This window comes from Schistocerca nitens, chromosome 1 (assembly GCF_023898315.1).
Source record: "Schistocerca nitens isolate TAMUIC-IGC-003100 chromosome 1, iqSchNite1.1, whole genome shotgun sequence".
NCBI lineage: Eukaryota > Metazoa > Arthropoda > Insecta > Orthoptera > Acrididae > Schistocerca > Schistocerca nitens.
This window is the reverse complement of record NC_064614.1, coordinates 1,025,408,822-1,025,425,020: the sequence shown is the minus strand read 5'-3', so window position 1 is coordinate 1,025,425,020 and position 16,199 is coordinate 1,025,408,822. Positions and strand designations below refer to the sequence as shown.

At 40.4% G+C, this 16,199-nt stretch overlaps 1 protein-coding gene across 1 annotated transcript in view; it reads right to left on the bottom strand.

Moving 5' to 3' along the window:
• LOC126222426 (uncharacterized) overlaps window positions 1-8,354 on the bottom strand; it is a 41,193-nt gene extending 32,839 nt beyond the window's left edge. Inside the window, exons 1-2 of the mRNA XM_049942184.1 lie at window positions 8,201-8,354; window positions 856-1,118 (exon numbers count right to left, since the gene is read on the bottom strand). Of these exons, the coding sequence (XP_049798141.1) occupies window positions 856-1,118; window positions 8,201-8,354 (417 nt within the window). The remainder of the gene's footprint in view (window positions 1-855; window positions 1,119-8,200) is intronic.
• Window positions 8,355-16,199: the final 7,845 nt, after the last annotated feature.

Genomic DNA, 16,199 nt, shown 5'->3' with positions numbered 1-16,199 from the left:
CGCGCGCTGTCCGGGAGTGGAATGGTAGGGAGATAGTATGATTTCGGTTTGATGAACCCTCTGCCAAGCACTTAAATGTGAATTGTAGAGTAATCATGTAGATGTAGATGTAGATGTACTATATTCTTCTTGAAGTTTGAGGGTACTTCGCATGTCTCACACATCTTGCTCACCATATTGCAACATAATAGTTACGATTTTTTAAATTGGATGATTCTTTTTGATACACCATGTACTTAGCACAAGTGGTCTATTTCCGCCATCTTGTATTGTGACGTCAGAGTAGTAGGAGAGAAGTGATGGCCGATATCTAGCAACGTCTCGTTATCAAATTAGGTTACCAGAAATCTGGCAACTATGCAGACGGCGTTGACAACCTAATTTCCCCTCTACCACTGCTATGCCACGACTAATAGTAAAATGTAATAAAGAAATTCAAAGTGACAGCTACTAAAAATCGAGGCTTTTGGGTTTGTGGGCAAATGTTTAGCTGTCTCTCACCTGCATAACATGAATTAACCCTGAGTGTCTAATATATTGTCACAGGTCGTAAATTGTGGAGTAGTTGATAGTACAACTGTCGGAGGTTACCGAGCGACTGTATCCCAGATGATCACGAGCAAGGCGCAAGCGCACTTCGATGCTCACTACATTACCCATACCTCACAGAGGACCGGCGTGCAAAACGACCTGCTCGTTGAAACGATAATTCCCAAAGTATTACTGAATATTCGTTCTTACAATTCCTGCTTCACAAATCACTCGTGATTATCAACACCTCAGCAGGAGCAGGTAGTCGTTGCCCAGAATGATAAAGAAAGACGAAAATGGTGAAAAGTCAAGCTTCAATCTTACCTTTATAAAAACACCATCAGTGACAATGAAAGCGAATGAGCACAATGCAGAATCCACTAGGTCTTCTGGAGGGTCCATGTAGAGCTTCAAGGCAGCAAAGACCGGGTGATAGAGGAGAAAGAAGAGAGAGAAAGCGGAGAGAAGAGCGGCTTTGAGTCTACTGCCGTCATTTTTTTGTTGATACAGCCCCAGCAGTCGCAGCATAGATGCGTTGCGGCCCAGTAGTGCCACAGGTGACTCAGCCGTTGCCGCCATGATCAGACCTAGAAAAGAGGAAACAGCACGGTCATGCTTATTACATATGGCATCGTGAAGTTTGTGCAACACAGTGGAAAAAGTATTTCTCCGTCAAATATAACTCGCAGTAGTTATCAACAATTCCTCTTGATGAAGTGTTAATCACTACCGACCCAGTTACTGTTCCATGCTTATAAAACATAAAGTAGGTTCAGTATTTGTGCAGAAATGAAGAAGCGTTCAGAGGATGGTCTAGCGTGGAGAACTGCATCAAACCGGTCTTCAGACTTAATATCACAACAATAACAAATCTAAGTCGTTAGATCAAATGGCTCTGAGCACTATGGGACTTAACATCTGAGGTCATCAGTCCCCTAGAACTTAGAACTACTTGAACATAACTAACCTAAGGACGTCACACACATCCATGCCCTGGGTAGGATTCGAACCAGCAACCGTAGCGGCCGCGCGGTTCCAGACTGAAGCGCCTAGAACCGCTCGCCCACACCGGCCGGCTAAGTAGTTAGACAGGGATTTGAAACGCGCACCTCCAAATACGACTTCTTTTCGGTGACCATTGTGCCACATCGGCCGATGATATGGTGTAGCGAAACATGTCTAAAGGTGGACACATTAGCAGATGCGTGGGTTGAATACCACCTGATGAGATAAATACATGTAGAAACGGGAGGTTTTTGTAATGGCAACAAGACAAAGATATTTGGCAGTGTGCACAGAATATGTTTTCACTTGTGAGATAACTGGTTGATAACAAATACTTTCCTTGATAACTCAAATGAAATAGTTGTACTGCTCTGAATGGAGGTAAAGAGCCACCTACATCCCCCAATCTGGCGTCTTGTGAATTTCTTCCCTTAAACGTAATCAACAAGCATAATGAACTCATTCTGTTCATAACAGCTTTTAATGGCCAGTACCTCGTTGTTATATTTTTGCAGAGGCTTAATGCAGTTGAGTAAGTATATGATCTAGGCTGGGAGTCACTTTTGGAATATTATTACGACACTAATGTGCGCAAAGAACTCGCCATTCGGTCTCCATAGGCTGAGAAAATGTTTTATGTCCTCCCACCGCGGAACAACGTAAGGTGTCGGTGCAACCTGCACCTCATCATCACTTAGCCAGCGGCGTTAACAACTGGCCCACGATGGCGCTTCCGACGCAGAATCTACGAATGCGCGTGAAGTAAGTTAGTGACGGAACAAAGATCTGAACAACCACAATAACTATGTTGAAAGGTAATGAGCACCGATGTACGACAGTAAGTCAATACAAATGCCATGAAGTAAAGTCTGTTCCTGAGATCCTTAGTCATCTTCCATTATAAAGCAATTTTCTATAAGAATATCTGAGAGACGAATCAAACTAGGTGCCATCTTAAAACAGATGTTGTGTTTGTTATGTGGCGTTAATGAACGTGACGTCGGTGTGTTTTCTATTTCCTTGGTACTTCAAACAGAGGCCAAACTGACTGGCCACATTGTGGTACATATGTAGAATTTTATTTGAAAGGAATTTCAGAACATAGCTCTGAATCCTGCTTAGCATTAACAATACGAGACTTACGATGAAGTTAAATGCTTAAATGAAATAGCTTAAACACTATAGTAATTTTATGATCTAAATGTCACATTTTTTATTTTTTCTAAAGCTCACTCTACTCTTCTGTTTACTGCGAACAACAATGCTGCTGAAATCCTCAGGGAACATAATATCAGAAATAACAATCATATAGAGTGTTTTTTTAAAATTTAAAACTTCTTTAGAGAGAGCTTGCAACGTTATTTGAATGTCGGGCACTGACACAAAAAGATATAATATTATAATTATATACTGATTAAAAACGTTCTTCTATTGCTAACATTTGTGTAACGCGTAGTGTTTTTCTTTGATGCGTGCAATACATGGAAAGGAAATATAAAAAATCACAAAATTTGCAGTTTTAGTTGTGAAATGAACTGATTTCCTGATAAAACTGAAAACATAGCCTGAAGTCTTTAATAAGTTGAAATTCCTATTTCATTATCACACAACAACTACCGTTATTATTACTACAAAAACCAATTCAACAAATAAATAGCTTATGAGAAACACAAACACACTGATCCGATAAGTGCAATCAGCATGGATATCAACAGCAAAATTGTGAGAGCAATGACCCCCACTGATTAATCAAAGAAACTGTACCAGAGTATGGGAAGAGATGAAAAGTATTATGATAACCACTGATCAGGAACAAAACAAGAGACAGGAAAAAGAAATGGATGTCTGATGCAATTCTTTCACTGATAGATGAATGCAGAAAGCAAGTAGCCAGGTAGATCTAACTAATTATAATATGGTTCAGAAATTTGTAATAGCAAAGGGAAGAGCAGCAAAAAACAAATGTTACGACACCAATGTGAAGAAACTGAAAGCTTACGAGCTTCAAGCGATGATTTTAACTTAAATAAGAAACTAAATGAAACTTCTGGGATATATGTTAGGAAAAATATCTCCTTAACGATAAACAAAGATAAAGAAAAATAGTTCTTGATGCTGTGGCAGAGAAACAGATGTGGGAAGACTATATATCTTCTTTTCAGATGATAAACCAAATGTTGCGTTGCTGAGAATAATCTAACAGGACCTCCAATTACTAAAAATGAAATTGGGAACGTCACGGGAAACTGAAAAACAAATAAGGCAACAGGGCCTGATGAAATTCCTGTGGAACTCATTAAGCTTGTTGATGAAGAAGGTAACAGAGTCTTACATGACCATTTTAACAAAATTTACGGGGCAGGTCATTATCCTGCCCAATGGCTATTATCAGCTTACTCAAAAAGAGGAACACGAGAAAAAGTGGAGATCATAGTTTCATTAATCTTATGACCCATTCACTGGAAATATTTCAGAAAGTCATCTGTTGAAAGTGTACGACAAATGTCAGAAACTCACTAGTGAGGCACAGTTAGAGTTTAGGAAAGGTTTAGGTACAACACTGGCAACAGTTGCATTACAAGTCCTACAGCAAAAGTTCTATGATCAGGATAAAACTATAGGCCTTTGTTGTATTGATTATGAAAAAGCCTTCATATATTTGTGGAAATTCTAAAACAAGAATGGCTATAGATCACAAGGATATGTGCTGTGTAGAGAATTTATTTTGTAATCAAACAGCATATGTGCATATGTTAAGTTTGATAATGAGTCACCGTCTTGGTTAATATCTGTAGAGAAGTCTAATAACGATGAGTTCTGTCACTGCTGTTATACAGTTTGTACTCAGAAGGTACTTATCAGAAAGAGGTATAAAGGTTAACGGAGTTTTCATCAACAACATTATCTATGCTGATGATACGGTCTTGACTGTTGACAATATGTGTGATCTACAACTCGTCAGAGAAATAGGTTAAAGCGTTGATCCGTGTCTGCATATCAAAATTAAAAAGAGGAGTTACATGATAGTCACACGACAGCCATACCCTGTACAAATGCAGATCTAAGATTTGATGGCTATTTTTTAAATACAAAGAGCAAATTCCTTGAAATGTGACTCTGTGAAAACTGGAGAGAAGACATGGCCGTGAAATACCGTACAGAGAACGCACGTAGCGCCTTCATAAAATTTAAGAAAATTGTGGCAAGTACAGACCTAGACCTGAACCGTAGAGTTCGATTGGTAAGATGCTATATCTGTTCTGCACTTACATATTGTTCGGAAGGACGGACACTACATATTACAATAGCAAGGATGATAGTGGCTTTTAAAATATGCATTTGCTACAGAATGTTTGGAATAACATGAACAGCTAGAGTAACTAACACCGAATTGTTGCAAAGAATACACAAACAGCGAGAAATGTAAACAACCTGTAAAAGAAGAAAAACTACAGACCTACAACAAATATTACGGAACACATAAACTCTGCTTCCAAAGTTGGTAAGGAGAAAGTAAGACTGAAGGAAAAGAAGAAAAGGGCCAAGAGGGCTATCTTGATTGCATAACATAAAGCAGTGAACAGGATTATCAGACGCAGAACAATAAATAATAATAATAAACATGCATCGTGCGTTCGCAAACATGCATCAATGGTTCAAATGGTTCAAATGGCTCTGAGCACTATGGGACTTAACATCTATGGTCATCAGTCCCCTAGAACTTAGAACTACTTAAACCTAACTAACCTAAGGACAGCACACAACACCCAGCCATCACGAGGCAGAGAAAATCCCTGACCCCGCCGGGAATCGAACCCGGGAACCCGGGCGTGGGAAGCGAGAACGCTACCACACGACCACGAGATGCGGGCATGCATCAATGGATTAGCGGCAGAAGAAGAAGGAGAACAAGAAGAAGAAGAAGAAGAAAAATTCACTTTACTTGAAGGCGAGAGTTCCACTAGCGTCAGACACTTTATTGGTATTTCAACCTAATACAGAGTTCTATTGCTGTTATCCATCGATTGTGACAGGGTATAAAGTCCACTAATTTTATGGTAAAGTTGTAAAGGAAATGATAATTCAAGAAAGATTGAACTCAATGTTGTACAGGCACTTGATCAACATTTTCTGAGAGCAAGATAAGTTTGAACAAGGGTCAGACCATGCTCGCTGCGCAACATTTTATGCACCTTATGTTTTGTGCCATAAGGGACATTTAAGCGACGTGCCACAATGGATGCAGAAATATCGAAATAAGATCTAGCGTAAAGCACAGTTCTAATGCCCCAAACGGATTTTGTCTTTGGTATGTTGCGTATGTTTAACCACACACTTACCTCAATTCGCTACACGGAATAACGTACAGTAAGTCTCATAAACTTGTTAGAATCACAGACATGAACATCGCTGAAAGATCATAATAATCTGCAACAATACAAGTAATCGTAGTTAATAGTAGAACAACAGAATAGGTGAGAATGTAAATCACCATTGTGACGGAGAGACAGGATTAAAATAGCTACGAATATGATTTAAGACCATATTGAATACAAAGGAAGTAGTGAGGAGCAGACAGTTGCCTTATACTGGAAGGATGAAAGTTCATACGGTTGACAGAGAAAGGTTTAATGAAAGGTTCTTAGTTCATTCTGATGAATTCAAAAGGGTCTATACAGTTTACGCATAAAAGCTGCATTATTTAGAATTTTTCTTTAAATTAGTGCTTTTGATTCTGGCGCAAGGATTATCACACGGCTAGATAAATATTGCAGATCTTACAGTGTCGCAGCCATACATCTAACTTCTAGAATTAATGCTGTAGTTTCGCATAGGGAGTTGCTCTTCTGACGATACTGGTGGTTGCACACAGCTTAACGTTTTTGAAGGCGACAGGGCCTGCGGAGGTCTGCAGAGGCGACGTACCTGCAGACGCTGCGCCATCAGCCGCTTCTCCCGTCAGGCACGCGGGATCAGCAAGGCGGGAGAGTCTAGCTAGCCTTACATCACGTGGGTTGCGACAGTCACAGGAAAATCGAGTCACGCCAACTACCTCTGAAAGACATGTCATTTGTAGCTTATTAAACTGTCTCCTTTTAATCGTCCAGTGTGGGTTTCCGAAAGTCACGTTCATTAAGAGTTCACTTCAGTTCACTAATTGTCAAAAACTTTTATGTTTCCCATAAGAGTCTTGCACAGTAATTATCCCTCAACTGTTTATGCTATTCTAGTTATTTTCAATAAGTTTTAATACATACATTGCACTGCCAAAAGAGGATGTCGCTAATGCAATTCAGTTGCTACACAGAAGATGTACTTCACACGCGTGCAACCCAAGGGGATCGTTAGGACTGTATTCGGACATGTACTTTTTGCACGTATTTCTGTTCTTCAAAACATATTGGTGCGCAACATCTTGCTCTTTTTATGATTATATTTTTCATACGATGCTTGAATGGGTTGTCCCTTTCCTCATACCAGTTCAATGCATATGTCACACAGTAGTACGTTTTTTAGCCATAAATTTTACCTGAAAGCCTGAAAATATTTGTTTAATAATGATTTTTCCTTTCTGTTCCTACAGTCGTAGTAGAGCTGTAACTTTACCACAGTTACTTATTAACCTGACATGTGTCGATTAAATTCCTTCCTCCGCATATGCCTTCGACGCAGAGTTTGCTGAAACACAGTCAAAAACTTGTCCAAAAACACAGACAAAATTAGCTTTATGTAACTCCCTGGCAGCATTCTAGGTGATCCTTCGTGTTACACTCACTTCTAAAATCCGCCATACCATAGATTAATGGCTGCGTCTCTTTCTAGGTGGTTACTGAGATTTTTAAAGAAAACCTTATACAACACTAACCAAACTCTGTTTAGAGACTCGTGAGGTAAAACTATTACAGAATTAGATGCCTAGGCTACTGTGGCCAATGACAGTTTTAAGAAAATAATTTTCGGTCTTCTGCTGCGTTAGTCTGGGAAACTAAATAGGAACTACCTAACACCCATTGTTTCTAGCCGAACGAGAAGGTGTACATCGTGTAACTTTTGAATAATGCCTACTTGCCCACCATCAGTACTTTCATCGACACATACATCCATGCGTTACCTGTTTCTACTTTCACCATTTCCCCAAGGTAACAGAAAGGCAGGTTAATCTGCTAGGCTGCTCTACTAACTGTAGTTCTGATGACAGTTCTCCCCGTTTTTTTTCTCAAACCCTTCAGATACTGCTTGGGTCACAATATGACCAGATCCAGTGTCTCCATAATGCCTGGTGAGTGGCTTCTTGCAAGTTCGTCAGCTCCACTATTTAATCTTCAGATACTATCCACTTGTGACGGCAACAGTCCTGTTAATGTAATTCTTGCATCCATGCTCTATGTGGCATGCTACTCCACAGTTGTTCTAGGCCGGCCGCTGTGACCGATCGGTTCTAGGCGCTTCAGTCCGGAACCACGTGGCTGCTACAGTCGCAGGTTCGCAACCTGCCTTAGGCATGAATGTGTGTGATGTCCTTAGGTTAGTTAGGTTTAAGTAGTTCTAAGTCTAGGGGACTGATGACCTCAGATGTTAAGTCCAATAGTGCTTAGAGCCATTTGAACAGTTGTCCTATTCCCTTCTGTTAATTCTCTTATGGATTTTGTTTCCATGTCCTGACCTATGTCACTTGCATCTGCTGTCCCAAATGCTGGCTTACGTATCCTGCCTCCAGCATCTATCCATCCACTTTTCAACTTCCATGCTTCATGTGGCACTACTCTCACTACTTCCCGGATCTGACCCTTCAATTTTGCATGTGCTATGAGCGACATCTTTTGTCCGTCTGATACCTCCCTAACTCTCTTACTACTCAACACATCTCTTCACCAACATCTGCACGACTTTGACTGCCTGCGGGTCTGGCATTGGCACCGCCATGATCTAACGAGAAAAATGACCTATTACGGTTGACGCAAAACTATTTCCTTCTGACATTTGAATGAACAGTCCTAGCACATCCACCCCAATAAAACGAAAGGGTTCCATTGCTTCTGAAAAATTTTGCGATAGTACTTGTTTCCGAATAAAATCTACATGCCACAGACGCTGCACACAATTCTTGCAGTACTGATCTACCTCATTTTTCTGTCCTCTCCACCAGTGGTTTTCAGGCACCCTCTCGTTCGTCGTTCTGCACCCTCCATGGCTAGGTAAAACGTGATCATGTATTTCCATCAGTATCTCTTCCCTCAGCTTTGCTGGTACAGCCTCTCATCATCCTAATTTCATCTCCCTACACAATAATCCGTCACCCTGCTGCTGTCTTTTATATGGCTTACACTCTGTCAGCATTCTGTTAGCTTCTCTCTCAGTAAAGTCTTGACGCAGTGCTTGTGCCACTGCTATCTTCCTGCTTATAACATCGGCAGTACCTTGCTTCTTCCCGGGTTTGTGGATTACTTCACTGAGATGTAATGCCCACTTTCGTCTACTGGATGGGTCTCTCAAATCTAGTAGCCTCGTTAAAGCAGCATGCTCTGTTATTAAACTTCTTTCCATAGAGGTAATTCCACAAATATGTTAAACTCTCAAATTTGAGAAACTCTCTCCATAGTCTTTCTTTGTACACAGGATGTACATAATGTTACCTCTACCTACTTTGTCTCATTCCATTGAACTGTTATCATATTCATATCGACGAATTTAGTAGATATCATCTCAATTGATATTTATTGCATGTCATTTTTACGTGCTTCAAAGCCAGCTGTGTACATCTGACCAACAGGGGGAAAAATAGTGAGAAAAGTTGTAGAAGAGGAGATGCCAAAAACTTATGATCTGCCAGACGTTGGCCATCATTTACCTGTGAAGTCCTGATGTCTTCAATTGTCTTTTTGTCTGTCTGCATTCATTATCGCCGGTCGGTGGTCCTTACCCGCGCATGAAGACACAGGAAGACCGGTGGCACATTGCGACACATTAAGGACGCCTTCCACTTCAACCAGGCCGACCAGCTCTGTTGCAGCGATAGAACTGTAGCTCATCAGGTGTGATCCCTAATTCAGCTACACTGCGGGCATTAACAATTTACCACGAAATGTAGTCAGATACCCACATAGACTAAGAAACATGCAAGTCATTTCCCAAGTTCTCCAAGCGACTCTTAAATGTGTAAGTCAATTGTTTCTTGATTGTGTTTGTTTAACATTAATTACGGAATTTAAATACAAAATAAGGCATTTGTTGATTTACATGTGTATACGACATAAATAAGTACTGTGTGGTTCTTTAGTGAAAGCTATAATAGGTAACGGTCAAGGATTGCAGAGCCTTTAAACGCTGAAAGATACCCTGCCTACTGAGGTCACTTGCATGTGTGGATCACTATGCTCAGCACTTAAGATCATCAAATTTAAATAACGTTCTAAGCTAACTAGTGAACATTAACTGAACTAGTGACAACTCTGTTCACCAGTTATTACCAAGATTTTAAACAGCTCGTATCATTAACGACACCTGGAAATACACTTTACACATGTAGTTTTTATTTCTTGTTGAATAATGGAATGTTTCTCAATGATGTTGGTTTCAAAATGAAAAATAAAAAAGAAATATCTTTAATATTAACTACTGGTCTCCAAACAATGCAGCTCTCTGCGAATCATCCCCATTATATTGCGGCTCTCAAAGGTAAGATCATAGGTCATACTTGGAGCTTGCGAAGTGATTTCTTATATAAAGAAGGTATATAAAAAATCATTGTAGCTGTATTGAAGGCACTCGATTTTCAGCAGCATGCACCAGGACTTGCTACAGTACCCCACGAAAAGTAATTGTGTGATGAAGAGGAGGCAGATATTATGGTTTACAAACTGATTGACTGACTTCTTCTATCATCAGACAGCCAATAAATTAATATGATGAAGTTGTTTCAAAGATAATTTTGTAAAACTGTGTACATGATTGCTCAAGTAATCATAATTTCAGCTGAGATACGGATGTGCAGGCCCTCTGCTCACAGGGTGATGATCAAAAATCTTTAACAGCTGAGAGATCTAACAAGTTTGGATGGTAGTCAACAATTTTCAACTTTGTATGTTGTGTCCCTCAAAATCCGATGTATCACTTTGGACCCCTCTCGCTTCAACGCAACCAAGTCAGACAAACCCAGGCTCTTAACCACCCCCTGCATTCACTACCGTAATGACGAAGGGTGGCCCTGAGATCTTAGCAGAAGAGGTTATCTCCGAACTCAATTCCCATCCTGTCCTAGGAACCAGCACAGCCCTCTGCACCTACCGACTCAGACCCCAACACACTCACGCTCGTTTACACTGAGTTCGTTTCCACCATGGATCACCTACTTACACAGGGAGTCCTGGTTAACAACTGCTGCCACAAATTCGAATCCTATGTATCCCTCACCCTCTCCTACCACCATCAAAAGTGCCTCCTTTACAATGAACACCGCACTCCTGACTTCAAAAATCCACCCACTGTCGTCACTGTGAAACCTACCACTCCCTCAAATAATGTCAATAATGTCCAAACATCACCTCCCCTCATCTGCATTGATATCCACCTTACCTATTCCATGAAATGCAAAGCCAAACCCCTCTCAAATAAAACAGAATTAACCATAGCCATTCGACCCATCAATTGGTTTTACCATTCTGCTAATTCCCTCTATCCATCTCCCTCTGGCGAAGATATCAGATTCCTCACCATCATTCTGCAAAATTTCCACCCCTCCCAGTGACTGCATACATTGCAACGAATTTCCCTTGCTGCTCACTCCGTATTCCATCTGAATATCTAGTCCACCTCCTCTTGACACCAAGTTGACTTCGGTTTCACCCATCTCGACTCCCTCGTTTAAACCCTCTCCATCTCTAACCCACACAGCCTACTCCCCAACGTCCATCACAGCACGACAGCACAGCGTCCTGTACAACAGCATATCCTGGCTAGGTCTGTTATGTAAGTAGACAAAATGACTTCCCTGAGCTCGTGTTTATATAATGGAGTTGTTTCGCTTATTAAGTGAGTACTTGATGGGCCATGAATACACCAGCTTCAGCGCAGACGCACAGTTACGTTCGATCTCCTGCAGGAATCTCAAAGTAGCAAGCGTTGAAGACATACCGAGAAAGTCTGCGCAGTTGTGACAAATACTCTGTCTGGATGTCACAGTGTTTAACGCAGCTGCCTATAAAGCAGGTGATCCTACTTTCGTGACCAAGTCTGGTAAACATTTTCACTTGTCGCCACTTGTCGCCACTGTCACCACATAAAGTTCCGTTGCAGCTGAATCAATAATTCCTTCCCTTTCTTTTCCTGCCTATCCCCTCCACCTTCAGTTTACATCAGTAACGTAGTGCTGCTGGGAAAGGCATAGGATTGGGAAATGGGGCATCTTGCTGTTGTCTGTCATGGGGTAAAACCATGTGATTGTGACGTAGTCACTTGGTGTTAGATTAACGAATGACAAGAAAGTTACTGCACTTCTCATACCACTAAATGTGTTATTGGTAGAGTGCATGAATCTTATCCATTAAGAAATTGCTGACACTTGTAGAGCGGGCTGCATTAAATGAAGCCATCCAGAGTACATCTTGCAATGTGGATATCAGTATAGCTGATGGAATAGGTCTGATCATGTTCGAATCTAGAACAGTAATCTGCTGTAATGCACTGCTTGACTTGTGTTAAAATATCTGAAGTTCTATAACATCTACCTGACCTGCTTCGGCCCATTTAAGCATCTGGACCTCTTCAAATACTCGAAGTGCTGAGACTGGGTTGACGCATTTGATACCCTCAAGCTGCCATTGGTAGTGAAGACGATGTAATCGACTCTTTCGATCACACACTGCCGCGCGGAGTGGCCGCGCGGTTAGAGGCGCCATGTCACTGATTCCGCGGCCCCTCCCGGCTGAGGGGCTAGGTCTAGGGACCGATGACCTCAGCAGTTGGTCCCTTAGGAATTCACACATACTTGAAAATTTGATTACACACTCGGACAATATGTTACCAAGGGGAAAGCTCTTCAGTGTGGCATACAGTTGACAGCTCAAACTGATGAGCTTACATAATACCAAGCTAACTGAAGTTACTTTGTCCACTAACATGGGCGAACTGGACAGGAAATACTGGCAGGTATAGAATTTCTGTAAAATGAAAAGCGAACAGAAGAGTTGTAGAGCTAGACTGAATACTGTAGCATCCAAATCCACCAAAAATAAACGCAAAAGACATATATTTTTAGAAAATAGATAAAAATTCGCTTGAAACGTTCTTAAGAGACAGTGTCCACTCCTTCCAGTCTGACAATGTAAGCGTAGACTAGATGTGGTTTAAATTCGAAGAAACACCATCGACGGAATTTGTTTTTTTGAGTCATCAGTCTTCTGCTTGGTTTGATGCGGCCCGCCACGAATTCCTCTCCTGTGCCAACCTCTTCATTCCAGAGACGTACTTCTTACCTACGTCCTCAATTACTTGCTGGATGTATTCTAGTTCATGCATCCTCTACAGTTTTTGCCTTCTACAGCCCCCTCTAGTATCATGGAAGTCATTCCCTTATGTCTTAACAGATGTCCTATCATCCTGTCCCTTCATCTTGTCAGTGTTTTCTACATATTCCTTTCCTCTCTGATTCTGTGCCGAATCTTCTCATTCCTTACCTTATCAATCCACCTAATTTTCAAAATTCGTCTATAGCACCACATCTCAGCTGCTTCGATTCTCTTCTGTTCCGGTTTTCCAATAGTCTATGTTTCACTACCATACAACTCTGAACTCCAAACTTACATTCTCAGAAATTTCTTCCTCAAATTAAGGCCCATGTTGATACTACTAGACTTCTCTTGTCCAGGAATATCCTTTTTGTCACTGCTAGTCCGCTTTTGATGTCATCGTTGCTCCGTCCGCCATTGGTTACAAACTGCCTACGTAGTAGAATTCCTTAACTCCATCTACTTCGTGACCATCAGTCCTGATGTTAAGTTTCTCGCTGTTCTCATTTCTGCTACTTCTCGTTACGTTCGTCTTTCTTCGATTTACTCTCAATCCGTATTCTGTACTGAAACACGTATGTTGTGCGGCAGCGATGCTGAGACATTGTAGAATCTCTGACCAGAGCAGTTGCGCTCGACTCGCAGTAGCGAGCAGTCAGTCTGTCTGTAGTAGTCAGTCCTCAGTAGTGCTAGGAGTCTGTGAGTAGTGGTAGCCCAGAGCAGTCGGCGGGCGTCGGCACAGCAATGGTCGAGATTCAGGATGAGGTATAATTTTATTAAATAAGTATTCATGCAGCTTTGCGCTCATCACATAATCTAATCTATATTCGTTGTAATTAATTTTCAAATCGCCCCAATAATAATCTGATTTCAAAGCAATTTTTAACTAAACAATGATTTGAATTCCTTCCATTTCCTTTAAAGAAAATTTTCAGTTAACTTCAAAAAAAAAAAAAAAAAAATTAATTATTGCGATGCATCTCCTCCTGGCGCAGAATAAGAGCAGATATTTCACATGCAGTTATACTAAGGTAAGAAATTAATTCTGATTTTTGCACAGGGCCAAAGACCGACATTTCGGTTAAATTGAGTTTTGATTATCACTGTAGTTTCATTATCATGGGATTATCTTACATTTTGTGTGGAGAACTTATACTTGAGTCAGATTGCTAAATTTTGTTTAATTGTCTTTGTCATTAATATTTTTGCTCCATTTCTATTAAGTATTGTCCTTTAAAATTTTCCGTGGGGAGGTTACACTTGGCGACACCCGGTCCAGGATCGTATTTCGTGAGAATCTTTTGAAAAACAGTCAGATATCTGCTCTTATTTGCTTAGATATAATTAGGATTTGGCGCAACGCTTTTACTAATTTGTGACTTTCTTTCCTCAGATCATCGGCAATTCGTTGCTCTGTTGGATTTTGTTTGTTGCTTTTGCATTGTGCTTATTTGTTTTGTGAATAATTTTGACTATTGTAAAAATGCCGCGAAAAACTGTGAATAGTGTATCGCGAGGTATTTTGAATGAAATTTCCGACTCAAACAATTTTACCGATAGGACTTGTGACACGCAGTGTAATGATGACAATGCTGTGTTCACTAAAAGTCAGTGCGTTCCAACCGCGAATGACGACTTTTACCTTAATGATGAACAAGAGAACTCAATTGTCTCCTCTGTTAATTTGACGACAATTGATGACGCGGGGCGTTCTGTTGGAATGAGCGCTGCCCAGCTTAACACACCCGGTTTGGAAAATTCAAATAACGTACAGACTAATTTCTCTAATGAAAATGAGCAGGATACACAAAGTACGCCGGATTTATTTAATTCCGAAATAATGTCTGACAGTGTACATCCGGCTGACAAACCTTCTTGTGAATCTCAGAATGACCAAATGGTCACAGAAAACGCGACAATTGCAAATACACCGTCCAACAGTACAGAGAATGGAGTAGGTAATGTTACCTTGGAACAAATTATGGCAATATTGCTACAAAATAGCGAAGATAACAAACAATTTAAAGAAAGTTTCAGACAACAGAGCGAAAATAATAAACAATTTAATGAAAATCTCAACAACTTAGTGAACAGGTCAGACAACAGAGCGAAGATAATAAACAGTTTAATGAAAAATTAGACAACAATTCCAGGCAGCTTAGTGAACAAATTAGAGCCGTTGCCGCGCAGTGTCATGACACTAAGGAAAAGTTACGCGAAGAAATTGAGACTTGTTCACGAAAAAGTAGCGAAGAAATTAAGTCTGTTGCTCAGGATTTAAAGGAAATGCAAACAGCTATAACAGAAACACTAAGAGCGGAAATTAGCGGAGTCGCTAAACAATGCTCAGAAAAAGCTACACAATTACGCGACGAGTTTAAAGCAATGACAGCAGAACTTTCGCGAACAGTGGATGAAAAGATTGACGCAAAATTCGAACAACAGAACACTCAAATTAACGAACGTCTTAGTCTTCATATAGAAAACAGTGATACGCGTTTCCGCAAATTTATTGATGATCAAAATAAAGTAAAACGTCAAGTAATGGAAACAATCACTGCTCAGAGACAGGAAGACAAACGTAAAATGTTTGCGAAAGCAAAAACATACGTAGACAACAATATTGCTACAGTGTCCGACAAAATTAACACCATCGAACAGTCAAACACAGAATTACGTGACGAAATTTCTGATCTGAAATCGAAAACAGACACATACATAACAGATTTTCAAACAGTGACCGACAGACTCGAACAATTAGAACTAACACAGGATTCCGATGTTACAAAACTGAACGAAACTACACGTAAATTGCAAAAACAGATTAAGGCCACTGACACTAAAACCGATGATCAGGTTAAAATACTGACTGAAAAATGTGATGAATTGGCCAGTCGTATTGACATCATCGAAAATACTAATGACAGTAAATCAGACGATACTACACCGGTTTCATTTAATCAAACACCGGAATTTCAAAATTTACAGCAGACGATTAATGAGATCGATTCGTCTAATAACACCTTGCGTAGAAAGTTGTCAAGTTTACAACAAGAAGTAACAGAGATGAAAAATATTCCGGTTAATAACACATCACAGCAGACGCCACTATTCGAACATTTGTCAGACTCGCGCAGCGCGCATAATTTGAGTAATCTA